Raw genomic sequence first — 17198 nt, forward strand, 5'->3', positions numbered from 1 at the left:
ACTTGAATACATACCTCGGAGATATTTAACGAACGGTCATTCAGCGAACGTGACGTGGCGTGGGCCGGCGTTACAGGTGATGTCCATGCAAGGACATCTTTGGTAGGAACTAGGAACGATGCACGTGCGTACAGTTAGCAAGCACACAGCTAGCTGTGTGCTTGCTATGTCAAAGGTCATTAAACTTCTTTCAACTAGAACTTCAAGTCGGATAACCGCAACCAACCCTACATTCACCAAATCTGTAGAACATGCAGTACTTGAGGGTCAGCAACACATACCTTATTTTGAAGACTAGTGTGAAAAATGCTTCACCCACTTCAGCCTACATCTCAAAATATGTCTCTTTTGCTAACTCATGAACTTGCAAGTTGAAGGAGATATAGCGCCCTCAATCCAAAATGAATATTAATTAAAAAGTTCGTTCGTATTTTACATAATTACGCGCCAAGTCGTACACTGTGATATTGATGGCGACTGGCGTCGACAAAAGGAAATATTATTAACATAATGCTCTAAATAGCTTCAGATTAGGGTCTCGTGTAAACTCGTATATGATGCCAACTACCATCAGGTTTTGATGAGATCGGTTGACAGGTAATAAGCTTACGCTTTGCTAGGTGAGTAATGCTACTCAAGTTTTATGACGTGAGGCTGTGTACACCGTACACGGGCCTATGTACCGTGTACATAATTAGATTCAACTCGAAGCACACAACTGGTTGGTGTCCGGCCTGTGCTGTCCAAGGAAAATATTGGAATTGACAATTGTCCTTTGGCGCTATGCTGAGGCCAACTTTCCATTTCCACTTGTTTTTGCTTGCCAGGCTCAGCTCAGGGCTGTTGGACGGAAGGCTAGATTATGAGACTCTGAATAGGTCTAGTCTTATCCTTAGGCCCTAGCCTTTCAGTCGTGCAATTCATTCGGATCATCACGGACAGTGTCACGCTAGAGTGATCATCAATAAGCAAGGCAGTATGGGTTAAGTGTATCGAGTGAATTTACATACAACTGGCTTTCCCTGCCACTTCATTTACGCACGAATCATAGTTCTCCAGGATCGATTATGCCTCGAGCGCAACGCATGTGTGTCACTGTAGATGGTCACGATTTCCTAACGTACGATCCAGCATCCATTTACTTCGTTACCTTCTGTTTCTATTCCAGACGTTCTTGAAAGGTTTCGATCCTGATTTTGAGATGAAATAATCGTTCGTGAAGAGGAATCGATAAAGCTTATGTCTTGTTTATTCACGGAGAAACAAACGCAAACTCACTGTCTGATCTGACGCCAAACATTGCAAGTGCCCGTCATCGTGTCAGGGTCCTTACATTCCGAGCTGTGAAGAAAGTAAGTACCTTCTTTTATTGCAACAGTGTTGGGCTGAAATGTGGAATGTTATTTACGAAAAACAGTCAACATCGTCATCATGTCCAGTGCTGTAGCTAGTTTGGACCTGCAACTTGATGTACAAAATGATGAACTCTTTCCTGAATAAAGCTCACCTAGACCATTAGCTGGTTGTAAGAACTTGATACCGGTGCATGCGCCTTTGTCATCTTCTTCAAAACTGGAATATTTATTATGTCAGTCGGTAATATAACACTACATGAATATATTTTGTCGTTTAGCATGGCTCAGTGTTTAGCAACAATAAGCTATAATGGTATAAGTTCGAAAGCAAAAACAAACATGGAAGGGAATATTTCATTGGGTTAATTTATCTCCGTGTTATTGTCATGATCTCGCGGGATTGATCCGCAGACGAGAGATGAAAGACCTCCGACAACCACTAAAACACTTTACATTGGATATGATCATGAAAGCACCGTATACAAAAACAAGACCGTGTCATTTCCCTCACTACAAGAAAGCCTTACCGGGAGTAACGAAGGGCCTGCCCCTATACAATTCTAAAAACCATTATGGTCAGTCTATTCTTGTCATGAGAAGGCACAACAATAGCAGAAGCTCCACACAGAGAACACCGCTTTGTCCATGGATGTTTATGGCAGTGGGCCTGTGCCAGAATAAGGAAAGATGCAATTGGGTTGGATTTCACAAGTGGTGTTCAAAGCTCAACTAAAAACAGCCTGAATAAATCAGCAGAGAGAGAGGTTTTAGTTCAGTCATATCAGCCAGGGCCAGTCCTTGACGGAGTAAAAAAAAAACCGCCTCGGAGGTAGTCTTGTTATAGTGAAAAGGATAAATGCGGAAAAATAACCGTTTTCGAACACGCATCTTACAGATGTTTTCTGCACAAAATTTAAAGGCGAAATGCTGTTTGTTTTTCTGCTTTCATGTAAATATCAATCCGCCGTGAACAAGCTTGCTGTGCTGCCATTTATATGGCAGAAAAATCACCAAACGACCCATATTCTGACCAAGGGTAGTCATCAGCCAGAGATCGAATTTTATCAGAAGGGAGAAATTGCAAAGAACTCGAAGAAAAACCCTGATGTGGCAGGAGAGGATCAACGAACAACAGTTACTCTATATTCAAAATATGGACCGGGCTGGGAAATTCTATATCCAACCCGGTTTCGATGTTGCTGGTGAAATTCACTACTTGAGAATTTCTGGTTGCTAAATTTTAACGATAGACTTTTTCTTGAGCTCATAGCGAATGTCCGGTACATACGCATCCGCACATTATTTCTTGGCCTGAGTACTATTTTTGTACCAGCACAAGTTAACCTGCCCATGTCTCGGAACAAACCGTATACCTCTCGAGTTTTTTATGTGTCTAACTATATCAAGGAAAATGTTCCTACCAGCGAGAATATGGTTTTAAATATGACTTACTGTATGCAGGCTATACCATCGCTCTCTCATTTCCTTCAAAGAATTGAACATACATGGTTGTGTCTAAAATCATACTGGACTGTTTTTCTAGTCGTGCTTTACATTCCCTCTTACAGAACAAAACCTCTCGGTGGACTGCTCCAAAGTACTCCAGTGACTGTTGTTGATTATCACAGCTCGTTCCATGAAATCTGTCGACCGCTTTCCAAACGCACATTGGGTCGACAGATTTCGCGCATTGTGCTTGGAATTGGCCAAGGCTTTGCAATTTGTTGGAGGTGCGCGATTGTGAAATGTCCGTATTGATATTTTACAGTCAAGGAAACCATAACCTAGCTAGCAACGATCATGAGCAGAACCGAGACTCGACGTCCAGGTTATCACTCGAGAAGGGATGGAAGAGAGAAGAAAATGGACACGCTGAAGGTTCTTCTACCGGTTAGGCCCTGCTCCAGGTATGGACCCTATCCATGACATCAAAAAGTGCCCTCTCGGGACCGGTTTGTCAATTTTATCCTTGAGCAAAAATCTGTAAAGTCGCTTTCAGCACTCTGCTTAGGATGTCAAGGTGTGGAAATTATGCAAGAAGTCACAGGTCTCGATTACATCCCAAAAGTGGGGCGATTTGAGGCAGACAAAGTCCAGTACACAAATGATTTCGAATGAAATCATTGGTAGAGTTAAAAAGGGCGCCACCAGCCTCCCCCACCCAACGATTACAAGTTACACTTATGAAACCAGTACTCAACCTAATGGTTTTGACGAGGAAAAGTAGTACATGTTATCTTTTCAACAACTGTTTCGAGACTTTATGTGACTTTTTGAGAAAAGAATAGACCTTTTTTTCTGGGGAGGTTTACATCACTGAGAGGTATAAAAAGTTGCTCTTCTAAATTCATGAATCACCAGTTTGGGAGGAATATACATGTACCTTTCCATAATCTTGGCCTACAGATCTGATTCCCATTTTTTTTATTTGAGCAGTCATGAGACCAGGAGTGCCATGGACACGACCGGTTTACTTGGTACTCTGGTCTACTCCTTCTTGACTGGCATCTTCTGGAAGGCCAACTTGCGAAGGGGCATCACGGAAGACGCCCTCAAGAGGCTGATGTCCGACAGGGACGCGGCTGTTGTTAACTGCGACAGATTTGAACGACTATGGAGAAACGAGACAGACGGGCGGACAGAGAAAGATGTCTCACTTAAACGAGTCATCTTCAGGTTCATCCGGACCCGTTTTTTGACCGCCTCCGGGATACTGGTGATTGGTCTGAGCAGTGGATTTCTATTAACTGTGAGGAAACAAATGATTTACACCCTTTACCACAGACAACCATTACAAATTTGGTCCTATATGGAACAAACTCATCTAAATCCATCGAAAAATAATAACGAATGTTTACGCTTAATATGACACATTAGACGTTTTTGTCATATTCCAAGTGTTGTTCACTTTTCAGACATCAAAAGTGATAGCTGATGTTTCTGAGCTTTCTCCCACAGGCGTATGTACTTTACACCGCCATCATCTATATGGAGACAGCCGGTAACTCCATCGGCTACAGTGTTGCATTGGCATTCTCTATCTTCGGCTCTACAGCGTTACGTGTGATCGGGATGAACTTCATGTGGTACTCCAGCATCCGTACTGCAGTGCGCGTGCGCAATGCCCTCATGCTGACCTTGTACAAAAAGGTGTCCAGGCTTCGCAACACATCAGAAGTGTCAGTGGGAGAGGTAGACCTAAAAAGAAAAATGCTTTCTTTGGCATAAACAATTTCCTCCAAGTTGTTGAGATTGACCTATAAACTTATACGATGCTGCACACTTCGTTCATGCATGTCAAAACAAAGTGTTAACAAAGTATTTGGAGCGTGACAAAATGATATGTACCGGTACATAGTAGAGCCACGTCTGTTCCATGCTAAACGATTGGACAAACTTATCCATTCCCACCCTGTAGATGGTGAATATTTGCGTGAACGACATGCAGCGGCTGTTTGATGCAACAATCTTCGGCCCAATCCTCATTGCCTTCCCATTGGTCGTTCTACTTATTCTGGTTGGGTGTGTGTTGGTCGTCGGGATCGTTCCCACGTTGGCAGGAATAGCGATGCTCATCATTGTCTTTGCTTTCCAGGTTTGGGTTATCTTTTTGTTGCCCGGTTTCACCTGTGCGTCAGTGTAGCCTTTTCAAAGGCGTTTTAACTTTCGGGTTGGAAAAGGAGATATCCATGGCTCTTAGCCTTGAGTGGCTGATCTGAAAGAACATTATTGAAAGCGAGACTCCGAATTTCACCTTGCATATAACAAAAAACATGGAATGGAACATTGATAAATGTTTTCTTCCATCAGAACAGGGTTATATTTTGTGAAAGCTTTTAAATTTCAAGACAGTGCGTAGAGTTTCTTGCTAAAATTCGTTCAGTGATAGGAACCTAGCAAACAGCGGTCAATTCATTCTTTCTCCTTATGCCTTCTTATTAATGCACGTTATTACAGACGTGCCTTGCGAAGCTCAACGTACGGACTCGTCAGAAGTGCGTGGTGTATACTGATCGCAGGACTCGCATGCTGAACGAAGTACTGAACTGCATCAAACTGATCAAGATGTATGCCTGGGAGGAGTCTTTTCAACAAAACATAACAGGTAACGTATCAAATACATCTTAGGGCGTTGTACGAACTGTACTGGACGTAAAATGCCCTTTTGGGTGTCTCATGTGTTGTTTTCTCAATCAGAAATCCGCAAGAAAGAGCGAAGCCAGCTTCAGAGATCGGGTTACCTCTCAAGCTACACCCTGGGCTTGGCTCTGTCTGTCTGTCCAGCTGTCATCCTTACCACTGCTATCTGTTACAAGTTGATGGGAAGTGATATCACGGCAGCACAGGTGAGCTTAGTTTGTCTCACGGGAACAAACTGTTTCGTTTTGCTAGAAATAAGCATCACATGACCTTTTCGTTGGTAAACTGCTTTTTCCTGAGTAGGAGAGTCATGAACACCGTGGTATTTGGAGTTATACGTTGCATTCCAAAAGGGTTGTATCATTTCTCTTGACAGGCTTTCACACTGATGCAGTTGTTTGGTTCCTTGTCGACAATCATGTACATCATGCCGATGGCACTTAAGCCAATCACAGAGTCGGTGGTATCCGTTCAAAGAATTCAGGTACGCCTCATTTTACAGAGCTTCTTATTTCTTGTGAAGGGGTTACAGCGACTGGCTGTACAAAATACTGAATATAACGTCATTCCACCATGAAGGAGGTGCGATTTCGTACAATATAAAGAACACCGTGAAACGTGGGGCCGACATGGACTCAACCTCCTCCAGCGATTCTCCGGTGATATTTTGTTAGTCATATTCTATATATGTTTTCTTATGTCTTGACTTTAGCCAATTTTACTGATGAAAGAAGTCAATCAGAAGTGGGGCGTCCCCGCTGATTCAGACCACGCCCTCGTTTTAACCAACGCCTCATTCAGCTGGGACGCTCCGCCCCAAACTACTGCTACGTCAACCAAAACACGGGAAGAAGTGAATGCCAACAGCAAATACACGCTGATGGTGAGAAACACAGAAGATGGTGCGAGTCGAAACAAAGAGAAAAACGAGGATTGTGGGGATGAAACGATGTGGGAACCCAATGTCTCAGATAACCTACTCGACAAAGACACCCTTGCACCCATCCGCACACCAGTCCTTAGAGATATCAGTCTCGTCGTTCCTAAGGTATGCCTAAGCTTGGTATCCTATGAAATTTTGTCCTGTAGGAACTCTTATCCAATTTAGAAGAAAAATTTCATATATAAAATTTCGACATGTACCTCACGTCATGGTTTCTTTACTCAGTCTCATCTCATTGGTATCTGTGGCGCCGTGGGTAGTGGCAAGAGCTCCCTACTGTCTAGCGTCTTAGACCAGATGAACTTAATGGGTGGTATCGTAGCGTTAGACGGTACATTCGCTTACGCATCACAACAGGTTAGTTGCAGTTCAAAGTTCTATTTGCTCCCATTGTTGTAAAGAAAAAGTTCGCCTGGCCTAGGCTTTGAGAATAGTGGAAAATTTTTCGACACCTTAAAGAGAAATACGAATTACAGTTCGTACAAATGTAAGGCTTCCAACTCACTGAGTATTTTTGAAGTAATTAAATCTCAAACAAAAGTAAAGGGCCTGTGCAAAATCCTTGTTAAATAGAGTTTGTGCACAAAATAATTTCATGAATTATTTTTAATCGTGGTCGTAATCTGATTTCATTCTCAGGCTTGGATAATGAATGCAACAATCCAAGACAATATTCTTTTCGGTGAGCCCTTCGATAAGGCGCGATACCAGCAAGCAATCTTCTCCTGCTGCTTAGAGAGAGACTTGGAGATCATGTCAGATGGAGATATGACAGAGGTATATTCCAAAATCCCAGGGCTGGTGTCAATTGAGGGATCTTCACGTCTGAAAGAAGTACATGCATATCATTCTATAGTTACAATAAACGTGTTTAGATTGCGCATCTATTGTAAGAGTTGATCAAGATGCATCCCCGCTGCTCCCCTAAGACCGTCTCTACTTCCCAGCGAGTGTGCACCTTAGTGCAGCCATTTCAGGTACAAACAGTTGACAAAAACCATAAAGGAAGGAAAAGACGGTACGATACCCATTTACTGATTTAAGCTTGATGGATAGAGGTAAAACGGAATAAAGCAGCTTACCCAAAGTCGCAGTATTTGCCAAGCTGCGGGATTCCAACTGCAAGCCGTGTGATCACACTAACCACTAGGCCACGTGCTCGTCCTAACAGATTATTAGAGACTGCGGGTTCAGTCTATTTGTAAATCAAAACTTGTACTCAGACTTTTTACCCGTACTGATGCATGTTGACATCTGGTATTAGATTGGTGAGAGAGGAGTGAACGTGAGCGGTGGTCAGAAGCAACGTATCAGTCTGGCTCGGGCTTATTACTCAGATAGAGACATCTATCTCCTTGACGACCCTCTCAGTGCCGTAGATGCACACGTTGGCAAGCACATATTTACCCACTGCATCCGGGGAGCTCTGAGGGGAAAGACAATTCTTTTTGTTTCCCATCAACTCCAGGTAAGATGAGCTTTGTTTACTTTTTCTTTCTTGGTATAGAATTAACGAAGATACGAAGGGGGTGAGTGGATGTTGTATGGCAACTAAATCTTTAATGATTGCAAACAAACTACGTTAGTTTTTGGATCCATGATTGTGAATTTGGTCGATCGTCCCTGGAATTGGCGCACTTGATGATAGTTTGCATTTTTCGAGCTTTCGTCTTTGGAATCGTGACCGTAATTTTTGGGTCTTAATGTCTGTGTTCTTTTAGTATCTCCGTGATTGCGACTACGTGGTGTTGATGCGAGACGGTACAATCGCCGAGCAAGGAACGCACGAAGACCTGATGGCGGCTGGCGGCGAATATGCCCGGCTGATTGACACGTTCCACGGTAAAGGGGAAGGCGTGAACGGGACTAGTGGGGTCGACGGTCCAGCGTCCCCGAGTGGCGTGGTCATTAATACAGACAGCGAGGAAGGGACTGATATTAATGGCATAATAGAGAGCGGAAAAGAAAAACCTGTGGATTACACAAACGAAATTGGTAAGTCTCTATACATCAAACCGAGGCTTTAGAATATATTGAAATATTGCTTTATCAAATGAATCATTGTAACGGTTTAGAAAGTAATATTTAAGCACTTTTGAATGTTTACTGGTTACATCAGAGAAAAAGATCATTTGGGTAGCGCTTGGATTGCACTGTATAGGGGTCCTTGGCTTGAGCCTCGTTATGATCGATTTCTTTAGCTTACTGACAAATTGGTTATTTTCGTGAGGACGCTTTCATGGAGTTAACTCGATGATTTTAACGCATATACTTCCAGTCAAATTGATGAACGAGGAAGATCGAGGTAGTGGGATGGTAGCGTTTGCTATCTACCGGAAATTCGTCCACTACGCTGGTGGGCCTTGCCTTGCCATCATCAATGTCCTACTCATTTTCCTGTCGATGTTGGTTAGCATCTCCACGAGTGTGTGGCTGTCCATTTGGATACAGGAGACCATTATGTGGAGAAATCAAACGGTAGGTGGAAGGAGATAACTGCCTAAGAACACAGACTGATGGCCATACGTATCGGCAATAACAAGTCTAATTCTCAGACTTGTCACTTGCAATTTGAAAAAAAAAAGTTAATAAGGGTTGTGGGTGGTTTGAGGTGCAAAGGAACCCCAATGAAGGCACATAGTGTAACTGTTATAATGACAATGAAATCTTTGAAATTTGCAAATAAATCTCAGATGATCAAATTTCAACGCAAAAAGTTCAAACTTGTGATAAAATAACCGGCAAAAATAGACACACGGCGTGCATCTGTCAGAAACAAGAAATAAAACAAGTCCGAGGCAATAAAAAATTATCACTAATCAATTGCTAATAAGTGAATTCAAAAACATACGACAATTCTTTATTCTAAGTAAAACGGATGTGATTTTCTCTCTAATAAACGAGTGTTATACATCTGCTCCACAGGAGACTATTTTCACAAATGCATCTGAATCACGTGGACCAGCCTATAAGTCCCTCACATACGAGTTGTTCGAGTACCCATACAGCGACGGTTCCGAGGACTCTCCATATCCAGCTGATCCTAAGAAAGACGATCCCATGACCTTCTTTGTGTTGGTCTATATTGGGATATTCTTTCTGTCGCTGATTATACTTGGTATTACCTGCATAGTGTTCATCGCGGTATGTTAATAAAATAAAATTTTGGCTGCTGTCTTTGACCCTAACTTTCTTGAATCCTCCCATTTTGATTTATATCTTTCAACGCAACCATCAGATGATTATATAAATGTAACATGTACCGCTTGCTCAATGCTTTTCTCATTTAGAGCACCAGTTCTTAAACGATTGTCACCCATAACGCTGTGTCTGTTTCATTCTAGACCGTTATCCGTGCAACCACACGTATACATGAATGCCTTCTCCGTAAGATCATGCGTTGTCCTATGTCGTTCTTTGACACAACGCCGCTGGGTCGCGTACTCAACAGGTTCTCCAAGGACATGGATGAAGGTAATGTACAAATAAAAAAGTCACAGACACCAAATCAGATACCAAATCATCAACTTGCAGTGCACTCACGTTTAATACAGAAAATAAGTTGGATTAATGAAATAAAAGAGAAATATTTGATAACCTTGTCTTCCAAGGTTCTGTTTTCGGAAATACAATGCCAGTGTTAATATAACACAGCTGGTGTTAAATCTAACATTGCTTTGTCACTGTTATTCTGTGTGTAATGTCTCATTGCATGACATTTTCTGCCATCTTGCTGCAGTCGATGTGCTACTCCCTACCAATGTGATGCAGTGTCTCATCTTCATCAGTATTGTCATCCTTATGCAAGTCATCATTGCGGTTGTCTTGCCTCAATATCTCATCGCTCTGGTCTTGGGATTACTGGCCGGCTTAGTCTTTTACGTCATGTTCAGGAAGGGCTACTGTGAAGTCAAGCGGTACGACAACACCAGCAGGTCCAAGCTGGTGTCGCATATCTCGGCTACTATGCAGGGGTTGGTTACCATCAGGGCATACGGGCAGGAGAGCCGATTTACCGCCAGGTTTGTGTGTCACATGGGGTATATTATGCCTTTTGTTTTCCGGTTTGTAATTATGTGTTTTGTAAATTAAAAGAAGCGCATTTATTTTGATCATGCTATATATTTTGGAACCTTTATTTAACTATGGATTTTTTTAGCGATGTTTCACAGGAAGTTAGATGCTGTGCCGCATTTGGATTGGTAAATGTAGTTCACCATTCTCCCTATCTGTAGGTTCGAGGAGCTGTTGAACGTCAATACCCACATGTTACAGATGTTCACCATGGCTCCCAGATGGGTGGCCGTGCGAATGGACCTTATGGCAGCCGTGTTAGTCGGTGTATTGACGCTGCTTGTTCTGCTTAGTAAAGACAAGATCTTGTCCACGGCAATGGCGGCAATGGCGCTATACCAAGCAGTCGCAGTAAGCAATTAACCAAACTTGATGTAACTCAGCATTTTGGCAATTTTCAAAAGCCAAGAGGCAAAGAAGTGACAAGTCTACTTCAATTCTGTGTTCGGTTATGCATCAATTTATTTTGAGAACTGCAATTAATTAAAAAATTATTTGCCTTGGTGGTTTTTTTTTTCTGTAACAGGTATGTGGAGGTCTGCTTCAACAAGTGGTTGTTTCTTGTACGCAAACAGAGAGTTCCTTCATCTCAGTGGAGAGAATGCTGGAGTATATCGAGGTATCTGACCAGCCCAATTGTACAGTTGCTGATGCATCTGATGTTTTTCTGCCTGCTGTTCTGTTTTTCAAGTTACAACATTTCAGTGGCCTCTTGTATATATTTGGTTTAATGGGTAATTTGTTGATCCAATTTTCTGGCTCTAGTTTGCTCTTTTGGTTGTTCTATTAGCCTTTTTCAATAGTCTGTGGGTTGGTTCATCTATAAGTGGCTGGTTAAGCGTGTCTTTGCTAGCTCCATTATATTCTATCCTTTAACCTGACAAAAACTATGTCTTTGATAACTTAAAGCCCGTTATGATTATTCTTGGATATCTAGTTCTTGAATATCTAGCATACTTTACATTTTGTATCCCGTATATTTGTTTTAAAAAATATTTGAAGATTCTTATAGGCCCCCTAGTGGTTTTAAATGCCAATGTTGCAATCACTCTCAACGTCAGAAAACCCCGTCGGAGGCGGATGCTTGTATACCGTCCACTCGACCCGACGATTCCTGGCCGGCCAATGGAGACCTTCAGTTGCAGCAGGTTAAGATGAGATACCGTCCCGGCCTGCCACTGGTCTTGAAAGGCATCATGTGTCACATCCGTCCCAGGGAGAAGATAGGCATTGTGGGAAGGACCGGCTCAGGTGCGCAGTTATAACAGTAAAGCATAATGTGGTTAACAGGTTAACGTATGCATGGCCCTCATTTGGCGTAGCTACACTGCATGCCACAGCATTTCAACGTTGTTAACAAAGTAACAGACTGAGTAGTCAAGTGTATTACAAATTACACTGATATTGGGATATGATAAGCAAAGCAGAGTCGAAACCTGAAGTTGCTGTACCAAGGGTCTAAAGGAATTCAGACAATGCAGTGGGTTCATTACTTCGTGTGTTTTCTGAACAGGGAAGTCTTCTCTGGGCGTGTCCCTGTTCCGTCTGGTGGAGAACGCCGCGGGGGAGATTTTCCTAGATGGAGTAAACATAGCGAACCTTGGTCTCCATGATCTACGCTCTAGACTCTCCGTCATACCACAGGACCCCGTGTTGTTTGCAGGAACTGTCAGGTAATAGGCCTTGGAGTCAATAACTGGGGCCAGCTGATGAAGTGTCAAGAATATGAACTCTGCCTTTTTCTCTGCTCATCGTGACCTCCAAACACGTTCTCTTTGGCATTTGCGTGTAAATTATTTCGCCTGCTCTGGAATGTTTGCTTCCAGTAAAAATCAGTAAATTTAACTTTCCATATGTAAACTTCAACTTGATCTCCTTTGTAGATTTAATCTGGATCCTTTGAATCAGCACTCGGACGAAGAAATCTGGAATGCACTGGAGAAAGCATATATCAAACAAACAGTAAGTAATGTATAACAATGGCGGCTACTGGGAGAAGATACGGTGTTAACCTCTAAACCTGTGGTCAAGTTGTGATCAGTGAGCTATCACGTCATCTTACTTATTAAATACAGGGATTGCACTCGAGTTTTTTCATTGGTTCCTTGCCATGTTGAAGGAACTATTACCGAATACCAACTGCAATGGGTCTATTATATTCTATAGACTAATCCGATTAGACGTCATAACTGCGGTAGCACCGCACTCACACGCACATTCCGCAGCTTGACGCGCACGTGCATTTGGCAATCACGACACCGTGTTGGTCGAAGCAGCATGTAACGCGCGCGTACCACCTGTCCACGAGCGTTGTGCCACCACAGAAATGGCTTCTGATTTTGCTGGTCGAATTACACTATACAGATTTTTCTCTCTAATAGAAAATACCGCATTGGAGTCTATCCCATTCAGATTCGTCTCGTTTAATACTTTGATCTCGTTTGATACTTCTCTGCTTATCATTATAATTCGGGTTTTCAATGTGTGCTTGCAGATCAGCGCATTGGACAACCAGTTGCAGGCGCCAGTGACGGAAAATGGTGAAAACTTCTCTGTTGGCGAGAGACAACTCATGTGCATGGCACGTGTCTTGTTGCGAAACAGCAAGGTATTTACAGATTAATAAATTTTCATTTTCGTGATTTTCCGCTTCTCCGTTTTCATTCTCTCTTTGTAGTTTATTAGTGTATTGTTTATGAATTTAAAATTAATCTTTTAATTTGTGTACATTTGTGTTTATTTGTGTTTGTTTGTTATTGGAACAGAAATAAAGTTCCTTCTTGAAAAGTAAAAAAGTAATTAGTGTATTGATTTCCAAATGTGAAATCTTTAGAATGTTTAACTTCATACAGCAGGACTGATCCAAGTGTTGTGCAAAAATTCGTAGAAAAATCGGAACGTGAATGAGTAAAAACATAAGGCCTATACGAGCATAAACGAAATTAGAGACCCTTAGAGTGATATCTCTTGGCTTTTTACTTCTTTTCTCGGATAACTTCAAATTTCAAAAGCCCCGAAACATTCATCATTATTTTTTGTCATTTCTGATATTTACCTACCAAACTGAAGGTGTTGTTGATGGACGAGGCCACGGCTGCCATAGACACGGAGACGGATAGCTTAATACAACAGACGATACGTGAAGCCTTCAAAGATTGCACTATGCTCATCATAGCGCACAGACTCAACACAGTACTGGACTGCGATCGCATTATGGTCATGGACAAGGGTCAAGTAAGTATGACCGCCACGCTGTCCATCAAAGAGCCCCAAACTCAGTCCAGGTGGACAGAGAAAAGACGGAAGATTTAAAGACGTTACGCTAGATTATGATCAAAATTACTGTTAGCTAATTTGACATGTCCTGATTTTTTCATCAGAGTTTTTATCATACTGGGAATCAGTCCAAATTTGTAGATCTTTGGTGTTTTTCCTTTATGGGTATTTGACCGTAAGTTTGTTCACTAGTAATAGGCTTCGCTATCTAAATATCTATTTTTCTAACTTGAAAGTTTTGATCATCAACAGATATCTGAATTCGGCAAACCGGAAGTGTTGCTGTCTGATCCCGGTTCCCTTTTCAACAAGATGCTTGCTGCTGCTGAATCCAACCAAGGCAATCTAGATTGATGAAACAAAGAAGAATCTCTCGGAAGGAAATGAAGACCTGGAGGAAATCACCGCTCTTGGAGGAAAGTTGAAACCCCGCTGCCATAGATCAAAATCTTTGGAAAAGGTGAGATCTCTGCTTTAAACTAAACAGTAGTTTGCAAAGATCGATCAGAACTTACTAAACGATTGGGAATAGGCAAGGTTTAGTTTCGTTTAGCGTATTTCTTCAGTTGTTATTACCATATATTTGCCGTTTTCTGCAAAGTTCTCTCTCCCTTTGGTGGAACAGTTTTGTATTTTTTCCAGATTTCTGTACTCCTCAGAAATTGACGTCATGGACGTTGGATTTTATGCTCATGCTTTAAGATTAATACGCAAGGCAATGAAGGTTGGTGAATATGAAAGTGATTTGAATTTGATTTTGCTACGCGTTGTTAAATATTAAATAAGATTTGTTTACAGGATAAAAGGGAATATTGTTCTTAGAAGTTTTTCGGTTTTTAAGTATCGAAATATTTCTTTATTTGTCACCATATTCAGGTGCTAGCTGATATTTGGCTTATTCTTAATGATTTAGTTTGGTTTAATTAATGTGTTTTAATACTAAATTCTAAGCTTGCATCACTGTAACCAAGTATTTTACTAGTGTCTTCTGAAGTTTATATGTAACAATTATTGCTGATTTACACAGACTTCGACTTTATTCTAGTTCTGGTTATAATACTATCTTTTATTAAGTAAATGCACTTTATAAATTAAGGGGAAATGAAGCAGCTGCTTTTATTAATATTTTGGAGGACTTTTGCCGGACTCTGCCGACAGAGGGCGCTTTAACAGCTTTTTGTACGTCGATTACTTGGAGCAGTGGAACTTGGCGTTCAGAGTGTGCATAGTGTATATAATCAGTGAGAACGTTGTAGTTTAAGGAAGTATAATGTTGATGATAAAGTGAGGTAGGCCTACATCGGCGTAAATACCGGGGGGTGGGGAATATATCGCCCACTTTTTGACCGCGGGATGGGCCATTGAATCATGCCCCACTTTTCGTGGTGGGAAAAACTTAAAACGAATTGCAAAGAATTTGTCAGGCTTCCCAACCAACCAAAATGAATTCAATAGCACTCAAAGGGAGAACAATAACAGAAAAAAGCCATAAATATGTCATTCTGATGTAAGATCTGCATGAATGTAATTTTTACAGATGTATAAATCTGTATCATGAATATCCACCCTATGGGCGTGTAGTGTCATATGGTGTAATCCCCCCTTTATTTCTATGGTCGGGCAAATAAACCCCCTCACAACTCCCCACCCCTCCCCCATGCCCCGACACAAATTTACACCACTGAAGGGATGAACAAAATATGGAATGTTTAGTTCTTTTTTCCCGGCGTTTGGCAGTATTTTGGTGACGCAAACTTGTCGAATATTGCTGTTCGAGTAAATTAAATCGATATCGGCCAACGCCAGTTCAGGAAGAAAATGGTACTTGACTTTGTTGTTTCCTGTATGAAATAAATGCAGGCCAACACTGAACTTGTAAAAGGTTAGTCGGCCAAAGTAAGCCGAGTACGTGGTTTCCGGCATCGTAATTCTAAGCTCGAGTGGTCACACCTCGCGTGTGGTGACGTCTGTGTGCGTTCCATAATTGTTATAGTGTTGGCAAATAAGCTCTACCAACACTGGATGTGTACTTCGACACTTAACATTCAAAACGCTACCCAGACGCTCATCTTCACTGCAACGTGTCTCTTTAGCTAGTGCAGTGTTAGTGCACGTTGGCCTGTGTAACCTTGAATTTGCATTAATTGCTGTAAAAGTGCGTTTGGACGCCTTGCATAGGGTGCAAGGAAGAAAGATAGCTACGTGTGAAGTGGAAGAGACCAATCACTTGCCTTGGTTGATGCTGTGACATTATGCTGTACCATTTACACATGCGTACTTCCTCCATATTTGTAACCAGTGATGCACGAAAATGTATTAGGCCCTATGTACCTTGTTCTGAGTTGAATATTGGACATAAATAGCCCGTTGCTCGTTGGTGCCAAACAGCAAACTTGGAATCAGATTTATTTTGAATGATTTCTGCCGTATAATATTAGTAATAGAGTTAGAGATTTACTCTATGTTTCAAGTTGTTTCCTTTCCTTACAGTAAAAAAAATGGGAAGGTCAAAATGAAGTAAAAGGCCGTAGAGAAAATGAAACTTCTTTGCTATGCCACGGTGCTGCATAATACTATACGTGATAACATCATAACAATACCTTTTGTTGTCTGTTTCATTGACCCCGGAAGAAGTTGACATAAAACCTGTTGTTGATTTTGACCTGACACATTTTCCTGTCAGGATAACGTGTCGGATTTCTTTTTTTTTCTGTTTTCTTTTCTTATTTTGGGGAGGGGAGTTGAATGAAATCTCAGTACCACTATGTGGTCTTGCCAATGACCCAGAGGGAGCGTTTTTGAATAATAACGATAAACATGTTTAAAGCATGCCTAGCCAACGTATTTTCTATGATCTGAGAAATAATATTGAACACCTTTTTCGACGAAGACGTCTTTGCAGTTGTTTGTCTTTCGGCTTTTATTGCTAGCATTCATTTAGGAGACCTCCATCAAGTAAAAATTCTACACTGTAATAAGCTCAATGAAGTACAATATCTTTTTATTAATTTAACTCGAAATCACCAGCTTGGCTCCCAGCAGAACTTCGTAAAATACTAAAAAAAGGCGACTTTACGACACTGTATGAGATGATATTGTGACATCCCGAATTGGAATTCGGTGTAACACACACAACACGCATTAGGGCCCTACGTGTTTTTTTCAGCTTGAGTCTACGTTCAGCGCAATTAGTGAACAGCTCAGAGGAGTTTATTACTGTACTTGACCTTTCACGGTCCTTGAATAAAAAGAAAATTTGCTGAGGACAATCGCGATTTATACGCTATACTTGGCTCGACTATTCTTTATGTTGGTGCTCTAGGTAGTTATGAGGCGTTGCGCGTGAAGTGTAGGGCATATTTGGTGAATGCATGGTTGATTTGTTGTCTTTTATGAACCATTCTCACTGA

The 17198-nt window shown here is 41.5% G+C and overlaps 1 protein-coding gene across 3 annotated transcripts; it reads left to right on the forward strand.

Annotated features, from left to right (window-relative positions):
- The first annotated feature begins 453 nt into the window (after window positions 1-453).
- Window positions 454-16683, forward strand: LOC110983626 (ATP-binding cassette sub-family C member 5-like). Of its 3 annotated transcripts, none has more exons than XM_087145265.1 (26): window positions 454-620; window positions 1169-1352; window positions 2924-3262; window positions 3792-4104; window positions 4314-4547; window positions 4774-4950; window positions 5313-5460; window positions 5553-5701; window positions 5872-5979; window positions 6208-6543; window positions 6664-6795; window positions 7078-7215; window positions 7703-7906; window positions 8160-8433; window positions 8717-8916; window positions 9364-9582; window positions 9783-9912; window positions 10178-10460; window positions 10674-10863; window positions 11039-11131; window positions 11574-11763; window positions 12026-12185; window positions 12396-12474; window positions 13007-13120; window positions 13582-13746; window positions 14041-16683. In XM_087145265.1, exons 3-26 carry the CDS (start codon window positions 3156-3158, stop codon window positions 14140-14142), a joined length of 4245 nt encoding a protein of 1414 aa, XP_087001391.1. In that variant the 5' UTR covers window positions 454-620; window positions 1169-1352; window positions 2924-3155; the 3' UTR covers window positions 14143-16683. The 3 variants fall into 3 exon arrangements, with proteins under 3 accessions (XP_087001391.1, XP_022098723.2, XP_022098722.2); XM_022243031.2 differs by having other exon boundaries at window positions 3124-3262; XM_022243030.2 differs by lacking the exon at window positions 454-620 and having other exon boundaries at window positions 726-1352; window positions 3124-3262.
- The last annotated feature ends 515 nt before the right edge of the window (window positions 16684-17198 follow it).

This window comes from Acanthaster planci, linkage group LG14 (genome assembly GCF_054643075.1).
Source record: "Acanthaster planci isolate LZ-2023a linkage group LG14, COTS_SCS, whole genome shotgun sequence".
In the NCBI taxonomy this organism is placed as follows: Eukaryota; Metazoa; Echinodermata; class Asteroidea; order Valvatida; family Acanthasteridae; genus Acanthaster; species Acanthaster planci.